At 46.1% G+C, this 13,216-nt stretch overlaps 1 protein-coding gene across 4 annotated transcripts in view; it reads left to right on the forward strand.

Moving 5' to 3' along the window:
- LOC142074819 (CUGBP Elav-like family member 4) overlaps positions 1–13,216 on the forward strand; it is a 717,496-nt gene that overhangs the window by 628,213 nt on the left and 76,067 nt on the right. For all 4 annotated transcript variants that reach the window (XM_075135698.1, XM_075135697.1, XM_075135699.1 and 1 more), the window contains exon 6: positions 3,784–3,927. In XM_075135698.1, coding sequence (XP_074991799.1) covers positions 3,784–3,927 — 144 coding nt within the window. The remainder of the gene's footprint in view (positions 1–3,783; positions 3,928–13,216) is intronic.

The raw sequence follows: 13,216 nt of genomic DNA on the forward strand, positions 1-13,216 counted from the left end.
CTGTCAAGCTCCTGTTTTCAAGAATGACTTTATTTCACACGTCAAGACAGGCTGGGAAATTAGTTTTTCCCACAGAGGACTCTGATTAGGGATTACAAAGTGAGTGTGGCGCAGAGTGATTTTTCCTCCATCTTTTCCCTCGCCCTGCCAGTCTAGAGAGCATCTGACTCTGCTGACTAAGGGGAGCAATTCATTACCGCGCACGGGAGGGGGACGGGAAGCAAGATAGTCATATTAAGTAGACTGGCTGGCCCAAGAGAGAATAGGGAAAGCATAATAATACTTAGCCCTTATATTATTCTTTTCATCAGTAGATATCAAAGCACTTGAAAAAGGAGGTTGATTTGATGGGAAAGGAGATAAATGCCAATTCCAAGTAGCCTATTGCAGAAGCACCAGCAGGAATGCTCACTTTCATGATAGTCTCTTTTGACTGTGGATCTGCAGGGTAGAGAAATAAACAGGTCCTTCCCTCGGTAAAATGCAGAATTAACACACAGATCTCAAAGTACTTTTCAAACATTATTGACTTACCCGCTGTAACACTCTTGGGGGTTGGCGAAATATAAGGTCCAGTCCAACAACCAGAGAGAGCAAGAGGGAGATTATGTATTACTAATAAATGACTGAGCAGACAGGACCTATTGCCTTTGTCAGCAGACAACGGCTGATTTACACCATGGTTTAACTGCTTGTGGAAGCAATAAATAGTCCAGATGAAGGGCTCTGCATTTTTTACCCCATGGAAAATTTGGTCCATTCTGGGGCATTTCTAATGTTATCCAGTGGATTAGTAGGAGTCACTGGAGTAGAAAGTAGTCTTGTGCTGCTATAGATGAACAGCGCTGTTTGGCTCCTCTGCTGAAAATCCTGCACTGTGTGATATGATAGAGTTTACTGCCTGATTTCCTTTGGGCCACGTGAAAGGGCTGCACATGAGGAACCACATACAGAAAGCATCAATTCCAAGGTCAATCTTCATATTCAAAAGCAGTGCAGCATCTCTACTGGCTACATATCTTTAACCGCTTACATGCACATCTCATTGCAGAGCACTCTTAAAAACCCCTCCTTTTTCTCCTTTTTCTTTGTAGTGTGCGCTCTAATTTACTTCTATTTGCCAATGGCCTTTCTGCCCTGTGTGTATGATAGTGATGTTCAAAGAGGCCTGAAGTCCTGCTGTGACAGGCAACCCAGAAAAACATCTCATAAGAGACAGTCTTAGATCCCATTGGGTCAAACGGCTGCTGTGCAGTCACTACGACTCACATCAGGAGGGAAGAACACTCCAGGGGCAAGAACGTCATGTGGAGGTTACCCATGTTTTCGTGATGCCATCTACAATAATAGCATAGTTTTCAACAGTGTGAGGCATCAACAATTTCCTGAGGCGGTTCTCTGGCCCTAAGTCTTCCAGGGCAAACAGAAAGAAAAGGGGAAGGAAGAAAACACCAACCTATTTACACTTTTCTGTCCTGCTAACTAGAGCAGGTCACATCTTCAAACCCCATTTGCAGAGATGAATACTCATTCACCTTATGCGGTTTCAAAGTCCTCCATGCTGCGTTGTGCCCACCGTGCTGCAGCCTCTGCTCTGCAAATCACGACAGCAGCTCTGAACAGCCCAATCTGCTGTAGACCACTGCCTCCCTCCAATGCAGCTGCAAATAGGTTTAAATCATTAGATTCAGGTTACCAAACAGTCTCTTGGATCAGGGTTAATTAAATGAGTGTTGAAATCTAATTAAGGACTGGTCCAGGTGATAATTAGCAGGAAATGTATGCATTAAAATATCCATTTGTCGATGCGCTGCAATTAAGAGTGTGATTTGGGGAAGGATCAATAACTACATCATGTGATTTAAAAAAATGAAAAGTCGCCCAGCCTTGAGCAGAAATGCAGGGGAATTTTGGCTAGATTTTTTTTCTTCCCCAGCCCCCGCACTTTCTGTTTTGCTCATATAATAACTTCTGAAGACTGCTCTCCACCCTCCAATAGAGCATTCATCTCTTCATCTCTTTGTTTTCCTGAAGCACTTCTTTCAACCCCTTGCTCTTCACCACATTGTTCGAGTGGGTTATAGATTTATTAGAAAGAGACTAACAGGTCAAAAAGAAAGATTCTTTGCCAATGAAAATCACTTCCTCCCAGAACAGGCTGCTAATCCAGAGGAACATCGCTCATTGTGTGGCCTTAGATCGTTTTTTTTTTTTTTTTTTAACATGTTAATTCCTCAAGTCTTTATTCATAACTGAGGATCTGGAGAAGCTATTGAATATGCATAGCTTGGACTTATATATATGTATGTCCATAGTTGTGGTTTACTACACTATTCCCAATTTGTAGCAGAGCAACTCTGCTTTCACTGAGACTATTTTTTTCTGGTTACAGGTACATAGGGATGAGTGTAAGCCAGTTAATAACACTCCCTCTGTGCAACCCCAGGCAATCCCACCTCTGCTAGAAAAACGAGGGCCCCGCAACAGCCCAGCTCCTCTGGCACGGAGCTGGTCTTCCTCTACTGCCGCAGCCAGAGGCTGAGCTGGAAATTTCCCCGCTGACTGTATTTCCATCAGCGAATACCAGCGTGTCAAAAGGGAAGCGTACCATGGGAGCGCGATGATTTCAGCTGCTCTTTGTCAGTCTCCTGACAGCTCACCTGCCCATCTCCCCAGGCTCGGTGGCAGCCCAGCTCCTGAGGCAACTGTCTGCCTGCCGCCGGGGCGGCTGCCGGATCCCCCCTCCCCTGCATCCCTCTTCCCCCGGGGAGACCGCGCTGTGGGGAATCAACCAACCCACGAAGTTAGGACGTCCTTGGAGCCAGCCAAAAAAATATCAGTGCCTTCCTTCCTAAGTAATCTATTTCTTCCCATCTCTGCCTCCTATCAGAAATTTAAGAATCGCAGTTACTGACCTTTCATCTCATTTTGGGGAGGAGAGGCATTTCTTACACTCCCAAAAGCTCTGTATTTTTCACAGACTTCTGCAGTCAGCTCTTATGATCGTCTGTAGTTCTGCACCAGTGTTGACTGCAGACATAACCCAAACATTGTAAAGCTTTCCTGGAAAAATGTAACATTAAATGTGGGCTCTTTTGTGGTAGCCTCTATTTCTTACTGTTCATGGAGAGGAAACTCAGGTCCATCAGGTACTATTTTTGCTCCCCTAGTTTAACAGTGCTGAAGAGATGCTGTTTCGTGATGAGACATGCACTCTGCTCAGCATACTGCATCCTGTCTCCAAGGCTGGGCACGGATTTCTCACTGGATGTGGGGGTTACAAGACAAGGCAGTGTGAAAGGGTGATCCAGCTCAGGGGATCTGGCATGCACAGAGCTAACACATTCCATCAAAATAAATCAGTTCATAAATCCTACCACATTCATCCAGCAAAAGCTCCTACATTTTACTGCACTGAGTCCAGATCTTTGTCCTCTGATGAGGAAAACCTGCTGGGCCAGGAGGTTTTCTGTATGTTGAAAGAATAAGGCAACAACTTTTGCAGAGAGCACATTAATGACAGCCTGGAAGTTTGAATTTTGGAGGAAACTAGGAACCGGGCTGCTGGCCTCAGTCATTCACCCTTCAGGGTCCTTTCCTTCCTTCCTGATGCTCTCAGCCTCTTGCAAAGGCCCAATTCAAAAGGCCTGAGAGATTGCATGGGAAAAATCAGCGTCAGCTGGATCCCATACTACCAAATCTGTGGCAGATGTATGGATTGCATGAGCAGGTGTGTACCTGGCTAATTCCTTTATGTGTCTCCTTTTGTTTCCTGTCCTGCAGGGAGCCTCTTCAAGCCTGGTGGTGAAGTTTGCAGATACAGACAAGGAGCGTACAATGAGACGCATGCAGCAAATGGCAGGACAAATGGGCATGTTCAACCCCATGGCCATCCAGTTTGGAGCATATGGCGCCTATGCACAGGCAGTAAGTATAGACACTGGCACTATGCATGTTCACAGGAACAGGGACAGCACCTAGAATTACACAAAAGCACACAAACAGAGGAACAAATGTCCTCAAATGACAAGAGCAGAGGAGGAACCAGCAATTTCTCCATTAAAATAGTTACACGATGGAAGCAAACTGAGCTATGCCATCCAGGATAGGTGAGGGCATCTCCCAGGCAAGCCTCAGAGATGCAATACCTGCTTCTAGCAGTATCCAAACCATGATCATGTGTGCACCCACGCAAGACACTTTGCTGTCAAATCCAAACACAACTAGCCTTTGAGGATTTGGATAAAATAGACCTGAATTCAGCTTATCCTAGTTCTCTGTCCCACGTCAGCACCAAAGGTGCCAAAGGTTTTTGAGGGCACAAATACCTTTCTGGCCCTCCTCTGCTATCTCCTCTGCAGACTGAGCTGGATGGGGGTGATGGCTCTCTGCTCCATTTGGCCAGGCCCCTGCTGCACCATGCATCATCATGGGTACCTTTGGAGTGACCACAGGATAAAACGGCAGCTCTTGACAGAAGTGCTTTTAGATTCATGAAAGCATGCTAGATAATACTAAAATGGACAAGCGGACATATGCACACATACAGTCCTGGCTCCCCAAAACAGTACCATTTAAATACACTGGGAAAACGCATCAGCTATTTAAAGCACTGTCTAACTTCAGGTATCCTACTCACATACCAAACCTGGACCCTGGGCCCCTGAGACACTGTGACTGTACAGGGAGCTGGGCTCCTGACGAAGCCCTGAAATGGATATCTCTGACAAAACTACCTTTCCTTAGGCTACAATTAACAAGGACCTGCAAGACAAGATCAGGTTCAGGTAACTTGGTCTCTGACAGATATTTCAGAAGAAGGTAGAGGAGATCCCTGCAGCAGGCAGACACAATACTGCCAGGTGACTTTGGTTGACTTCTCTGGAGCAGATGAAACAGGAACATTTGCAGGCAGTACCACTGCATCTAGGTGCTTCATCCGTTTGGTGGTAAAAGGTGGCTCTCTTGTACTCTGTGTTAGATTTGTGTACAGGAGGGAAGCACCATTATCCAATTTTCCAGGGTAACATCTTCCTGAACGAGGGAGACCAAATCTTGCCTTAGGCAACACAGGTTCAACTCAGAGATCACACTCCAGTGTACCCATACTCCCTCCAGCACACTGACTGCAAGGCTCTGCTTTCTTCCCTGCCTATTTCCTTCTCATGTGTTGGCACTATGGATTTCCCATCACATCCACACGTTCTTTTTTTAACTTGAGGGTCTAGAAATTTCTGTCCTCCACTGGGTGTCATGTGGGCCTCACTGAACACTTGGTAAAACCCAGCCTGCCCCTTGCATGAGCCATGTAGAGTCATGAGGATGTGTTGTAGAGCTCCACACAAATTCCCCCTCTCCTCCCAGCTGCACCCCCTGGTGCTATTCTGGACTTTTTTTACTCTCTCTCCACTAGACAAATTCTATTTTCCCTTCCACTTTGCCCTCTTCTTTTTTATTCCCAGTCAAAGACAATCTTTGCCTCTTCCTTTGTCCCCTGCTCCCCTCCCCACATGATAGAAGAGCTGTCCCCTCCCCAGCCTGGCTGTGTTTAACTGTCCTCCTGGCCAGGGAAGGCTGCAGGAAGAGGAAAAGAGACAGTAAATCACAGCTGAGCCCAGGTCAGCGGCCAGCAGCCTGGCAGGGGGACGCAGCATCTGTGCCCCATGTACCAGAGGAATTAACAGGAGGCAACCCACGGGCAGCTGGGGACAAACATCTGCAGAGATTGTCAGGCAGGAGATGTGGCTCCAGTGTTACACTACAGGCATTGATCAGGCAGCTGGAGAGGTGGTAAAGACACCATTGTCCTGATGCTCTGGTCCAAAACCTCTTCTCGCATCATTTTTAATCTAGAGTAATTCTTCTAATTGCCAGCCTAGGTTTATACTAATATAAAAGAGGATGCAGTCTGTACCTTTACATCACAAAAGTTCCCTCCATCTATTTCTCACCAGATAATACAGGACATTATGAGACTAGGTGCTTGAGTGAAGATTGATCGCTGAAGGAAAAGTGAAAACAATTCCTGGGTCTGCTCCCACTCCGCTTGAAACCAATGAATATTTTTCATATTGATTTCTGTGAAAGCAGAATTGGACCCATCCTCTTTTTTTTTTTTCTGGTAAATATGCTAATAAGGGGAAATAATAAGTTTTAGATCTTGACCCATTGGATATGACAAGCTGGTGACACCAATTACCCTGGAGACTTCAGAGCTGTCTAAATGATGGGATCACATTTCCGCGTGGCGCCTGTACACCCAGAGCGTGCTCAGATGCTGTCTCTCAATCAGCCTCCCTATCTGTGTCTCTCCCTATCTGCTTCATCTCACAGGCTCACACAAAAGGGAAGGAAGGGAGAGCTGAGGCTGTGTGATGTTCCCTCGGTCCGATTAATCCACCTCAGAACGCTGGCTCTTAGATATCAGGGTGATTGGCACCTCGTAAATGCCAGCGGGAGATGGAGGGATCGATAGGGGGAGAGGGGAAGGGGGGGCAGTTTTAGTCAGCCCGGACTGAAGTTGAAGAGCTAAGGCAAGTCAAGAGGAGGAAAGGTGAAACAGTGAAAACGCAAAAGCAGGACAGCGGTGACAGCTGATGCCACTGCCACCAGCAACTTGTGTGACCTTGGGTGAATCATTTGACCCCCTGGTCTCATTTCCCCATGTACAAATAAAGCTGATGATCAGATTTATTTATTTTCCCTTCTGCCTCAGGGACATGGCTCTCTCGTGTGTTGTCTCTCCATGGGTTTTCACACAGGGGTATGATGGTAACACAGTGCTTAGCAGTAAGGCCAGGACTAGCATGAGACACTGGGCACTCTGATTTGTACTCGTAACCTGTTCTTCCAGTTATCCCACTGCAGTCCAAGCTTGACTGATCTCTCCGTGTAAGACTTCCCAAGCAATCCCATGAGAGCTGGTTAATCAATAGTTTCTAATGGTCCGTCCCCATGGAGGAGGTTGCCAAGTCCCCTAGGCAGCGGTTTCTTGCTGAATCTTCCCCAGAGAGGCATCATGCACATCGCCGGGACTGCATTAGCTCCTGCAAAAAGGTCTCCGTGCATCAAGGTGGCCAGTGCAGCAGAAACCCACACAGTGCAGCTGCTTGAGGGATTAGGGGACAGCCGTGGATTTACAAACCAAGCAGCACCCCACTGGGGAGAGGCAACGAGGGTCTCAGTCCATCAGTGTTTGACTGATAGTCGTTAGTGTTGCCACCAGTTGCCACTGCTTTGGGCCCCAGCTCCTCTTTAAGTTACCTCCTTTGCAGCTCAGCAAATGGCCATGTCACAGGTCACTCCCTGCTGCTGCCTGCTGCCAAGCCACTCAACCTCAGCTTAAACAACTTTAACCTTGATAGCAGCGATGGCCTCACATCAGTTAAGCAACTAGTCCTTGAGTCCAGCAGCCATATGGCCTCAGCTCCAGAGGCAAAAAAGTCAGGAAGCAAAGGAGGTTTTCCTCTGCGTGTGTTTTTTGCCCCCCCTCCTCATGTACCATCTGCAAGCAGACCAGACAAAGCTTGGCAGTAACTCTGTGCTGTTTCAGTGGCACAGAAAGTCACATCAGACCCACCTCACCTCTTTTGTATGCAGCTCAAGGCAAGTCGCGTTTCATGGCTCCCTAAAGCTCTCAGAGCCCCTATACTAATTTGTTCCAGGGTTTGATTGCTTTGGGTTTTTTTTCTTTTCAGCAATATCTTCCAATATTCATTTAAGTTCCCCTTTTACAGGGTAATTATTTATTTTAGTTCACACATGCATAGGGCACCAGCCCTTTTTGTTGTCAGGTTACTGTGGATCCACATCAGCTGGGTATTGATAGCTGTCTCCACAGCCTTAGTTAAGGCCAGGTTGAGGTATAGGTCTGAAAGCTTGGACAGAAGGAAGCTGATACTAGGTGGCACCACCTTTGATTTGCTGCCAGTGGAGAAAGAACCTGCAGGGACACACTCCAGCCCAGAGCAGCACAGCATACCTTCTTAGAGCCTGGTAAACAGTGGGGTGGCCAAGCCCGAAGTCATCAGCAGTAAAAATCAAACCAGACTATGAATGGTGGTAATATAGTCCTGGCCCAAATAAGCAACAGTGGCAAAAGTTCCTGCAGGTCTTCTTTCTATGAAGAAAGTGACAACTAGTTAGCAGCTGTCTCACGTCACTGCTGCCCCACCATGCAGAAAAGTAAATGTTCACAGACCGAAAAGGGTTAGGAAGATGGGAAAATGCAGAAGAGCAAAGCAAGAACAAAGGAAGGAGCCTTGGAAAGTGACCGATACTGTATAAATTATTTAATTTTTAAATTATTTAAAATAAGATCAAAGTCATAAATCAAGTTTGCATAAAAAATGGGGTGGGAGTGTTAGCCACGGTCTCCTGGCCGAATTCCAGCCGTGGAACCGATTGCATCCTGCAGCAGGGGACAGGCATAGAGTTAGTGAGTAAAAACGGACAGACGGGTTCGGGGGCAACATAGGCAACGGTAACATTTGCTCTCCAGCCTGGAGCAAGTCCTTTCCCAACAGTAAATCCCAGCTCCCCTCACTCTGAAAAAGTACAAATGGCTGCAGCTCCTGAACTGCAGCCAATAACTGCAACAAATCTGGGAATATCCAGCACAGCATAGATCTTAGTCATCATCAGAAGTGGTCACCTTGGAAAGTCAGGGCAGCAGTGACTACCATGCTGACCGTAAAAGCCTAGGTTGCCCCCTCTGCCTCCCTGTCCCAGCTCCTCTGGAGATGAAAGGATATTTCTACTAAATGATCTGAGGTAGTGCTGAAGGGAAGAATCGCTTCTTCCGATGTTTATTCAATTCATACTGTGAAATTATTTTGGAAAGATACTTAAAAAAATTCAGCTAGCCCTATGAAATCAGGAAAAAATTACTGAATATAGACTATCTTCTGCATATAATAGTTGTTATATTTAAATGACCAAAATGAGACAGTATATTTGGTAAATAGTACCTGTTATGCAAATCACTTTTTCTGATCCGTTCCAGAAGAGGAAGCTATTTTGAAGTCATAGTACCTTGTAGCAGGGCTAATACCATATTTCTGATTGTCAGCTCCCTGGTAATTCAGAAATAATGAACACTCAGATTTGGTCTCTATATACTTTTTTTTTTTTTTAGGTTTTGGGTTTTTTTCACAGTTCTCAGGAAATTAGAAATCCAACCCATTGTGTATCAGGCTTCAGAAAGACACTAAAACACGTGAATCCAGGTGTTGCACATCTGTTTAGTTTTTTAAATCTTAATTAAATTTAAATTTTCTTTTCAAAGCAGAAATTTCTGTTTCCAAAAAGACATTAAAATGGTCTGAAGGACCATTCTGATTTTTTTCAGAATATTTTCTGTTTGTTTAAAGACTTGGGAGATTTTTTTGTTTTTATTTCCCAATGGCCAGTAAGGTAAAACAGACGTGAATTTGTCATTTCTGTGATTTTACCAAACATGAGTCCTCTTACTGCTTGATTGATCATTTTACTTACCTCTTTCTATCACAGGGATACCATCAGGATTAATTAGTTAAGTGTTTCTATAGATCGTTAGAGGTGGGAAGTGTGGGATGCTGTTATTAATTTTATTATTGTTACTGAATGAAGAATATGAAAAGTCAAACAAAACTCCATGTGGTTCAGAAACAAGAATAGAAAATAACACTGAAAAAAATGAGAAGGACATTGGATTGTTCAGAGTAAGCCTTCTTCAAGGGCAATGATCATGCTATTTCAAAAAGAGCGCATCAGAAATAGCCCTTCTCTCTCCTCTTCCCCTTCTTCGGTTTCACATGTATATCTTTTGGGGGCTGGGGAAGGCAGACTGTAGCATCCTTGTCCTATTTCTAGCAGGAGTTTTTGGCCTTGAGTAAGTCAGTTCATCTCTCCCTGCATCTGTTCCTCCTGTAAGAAAAGGATAATATTTCCCTTCATTGAGTGCAGTTGCTAACAGCCACCTGATGCCAGAGGCAACCATCCGATTCCCAACCCTCTGGCCACACACCCTCACCCCACGCCACTAGATTGACAGTGACCACGCAGGGAGCCACTTCTGGGAGGAAAACCAGCAGTAAGAGCCATGTTTCTGTGCTGTGCAGTTAACGGTCTGCTGGTGGTGTTCCTGAGCGGGTGCTTGGCAGTGTCAGGTGTGCATCTCTCCTGGTGCAAAGGTAGTGGCAAGACGTGGAGAGGGAGGTGTGCATTGGCAAGCTCTTGCTTTGGTTCAGCTGTGCTGCAAAACTGCATCCTTTGATGTTTTTTGTTTTAATCTCCCATGTTAGGATGGGATGGATAAGCCCATGGAGGTGCCTATCCATCCATTGATGACAGAGTTGGCTGAATTTTAGCCACCTCAACTTGAGGTAGCACAAAGGTGTGTGAGATGAATCCTCCCATCTCTCTCTGTTGACCAGCCATCGCTACCACCACCCCCGCACTGTGCTTTGGATGACCTTACCAGTTCTCAAGCCTTGGGATGGGGACTGCAGGCTCATAGCTCTTGAGGTGCTGTCCATAGGCGTGAACCAGTTTGGTAGCACCTCCTCAGAAGATAAATATTTGAGCAATAGTAAAGGCCAGGTTGGAGGAAAGAGGGAACAAATCTATAAAATCAGGTGGGAAAAACCTCTAAATGCTGAGGCAAAGATCATGCCAAGGAAATAAGAGAAGCAAAAGGAAATACATCTTTCAGCTGAGGAAGGGAAAAGCTCCTCTCGGTCCCCTTGAATCAGTCTGAGATAATAAGGCTGCTGCCTTTCTGATTAGTGCTCTGTGGCCCCAGCCCAGGCAGGGAAAATCTGCATTTCAAATGGCATATTTTAACGTACACAATACCCAGGGGCCCTGCTGCTATTGATTTGCCTCTGGTGGGGTCACTGCCTCACTTTCTACAGCTTTATTAACTGGGACCATACAGTGGGCCTCTTTCAAAATCAGAGTGGATGGAACATTTGTCTTCAGGGGGAGCTGGGGAAGGAGTGGGGTGACTTTTATTTGAGCTCACTTGGGAATGTCCCAGAGATTTTATAAGGGAGACTGGTGACCCTTACAGGACTTGCCCTCCTGTTGTAAATTTCCCTGGAGCCACCCTGGGGGAAGGAGGTAGGTCTATGCTGTCAGCTTCTTTCAAGGTGACTGTCCTCCCACCCCCGCAATGCTGCTGCACTTAGCCGGGCTGCGACCATCAGCCACCGGGCTGGGAAGGACCCCTCTCCTCTTTCCCCTTAACCTTTATCCCTGAGTACTTCCGACCGGAGAGGGAAGGGTGTGAATGGGAAACGTGACAATAGAAGGGTGGCAGGAGTGTTGCCAAGGGTTGAGATGTCCAGATGTGGTTGGGACATGGTTGGGGTCCGCTCTCCAGCCAAGGAAGCAAAGCCGGTTAGCTGGAGTACATGGCTGTGTTCAGGTATGGGATGCTATACTCCTTCCAGCTCTGGAGGAGACCCCAGTTTAACCCACAGGCTGGCTCTGAAGGCTGCAGCGAGGTGTACGTCCTCTGGGTCATGAAGTGCAAGGCTCCAGCTCATTTCACCATGCCAGGGGGGTTTCCAAGTCTCCAGGACATCTTGGGTATCCCCAGAGCACTGAGCATAACAGAAATGGGGTGGCCTCTCCCTGCAGGATGCCTGCTGTAGCAGAAGCAACTGAACCTAGTTTCTCAAATCACAGATTAGGGCCTTATTTTTACTGCATTAGCTTTTTAACCCTAAGCTGAATTTAACCTCTTTGCTCCTGAAGCTCCTAATTCAGTCTCTGTGGAAGTATGGCCAGTTTTAAGTGACTGTTTCACTGAAACCCACCAGGCTTTAGGCTGCAGACCCTGCACTAATCAGCAGGTTAGGATCATCTAGTTCTTCTCATAAGGAGAGAGAAAATACCTTCTTCTTTCTGAAGGTCTGTGACAGAAATGCATGAATGACATTACGCGGCGAAAAGGAACATGCATGTAGCCAAGGTATATTCTACAGACATGCATCTTCCAGTGCAAATTTATAAGCCCTCTGAATACACAAGAAGCTGCACACTCAGGTTACCTGGTTTACAAACCAGGAGGAACACCTGCCATTGCGGAGTTAACTCTGAACAGCTTAGAGACATCCATAAGCAGGAGAAGAAGTTGCATAAGCCATAAATAATGTCACAAGTGATTGCCTAGCTCTGCTGAGTGTAAAATAGAGATTGCCTTTAGAGCAGCACAATCATTTGTACTACCATTGGCAATGCGGTATCTTTTAGATAGAGCCCTGTTTCTCTTGCAGCACAGGTGAAACACAAATGAAAAAAGGATTAACACTTTTCTTTTAAATGGTTGGGAACCAAGGTCCAAAAATATCTGCCGAGGGCCAGGTAAGGGGTGGGAATGATTTCATCTGACTGTGTTGGTATGTGCAGCTGAACTGATCACCTGGGGCTCCACATACAGTCCATAGGGAGAAACAAGGCTGCAATTCATCTCCCCAGAGGCATTTGGGTACAGAAGGGAGAGATGAATCTTGGCCTAGACTCCTCTGCCTGTTATCACGTCAACCGTAATAGGTGACCAGCTCAGAGGAAACCCCCTCTGTATTTAGTTTACTGAATCTGACAACGGGAAATGCCAAAACCATAGTCCCCTGCCTGCCCTAGAAGGTCTCTTGTACGAATATCAGGTTGTTATCTGCCAGCCAGTCTGACCACGGCACACACGTGACCAGCCATATGTCACTCCATGTTTTGAGGTGGGTTTGCTCATGCAGCTCTGGTCAGCTTTGGAGAAAAAAAGAGAAAAGTCAGCAAAGACCAGACTGGAACTGTCCCCAGCCCTTGCAACTGCGTCTATCTCAGAGAGATGCTGCTTTGATCAGCAGCGTTAAACAGATCCTATAGGCACAGATCTTGGCCATTATTTCTGCAACCGGCCAGTTATATCCTGAGTTGTCCCCAGGTGAAAGTACACAGCACAGAAAATGAGATATGGGTCAGCACACTCAGCACTGGAGTCAATCCGGTGTTAAAGATGGATGGATTCCCACTTCCTCACTCCCTTCATTGGCATACTTACTAAAATCACCTGCTCAGTGCCTCCTCTGGAGAATAAACTCAAACGATGCCTAGAAACAAATGTACTCCTTAAAGGGGAATCAGCATTGTGCTATAATAGAAAAGATTGTCTAATCACTCCATCAGTAATTACAAAGAACAGGATATCACTAATTAAAATGTGAAAGTGTCT

This window comes from Calonectris borealis, chromosome W, assembly GCF_964195595.1.
Source record: "Calonectris borealis chromosome W, bCalBor7.hap1.2, whole genome shotgun sequence".
Classification (NCBI taxonomy): domain Eukaryota; kingdom Metazoa; phylum Chordata; class Aves; order Procellariiformes; family Procellariidae; genus Calonectris; species Calonectris borealis.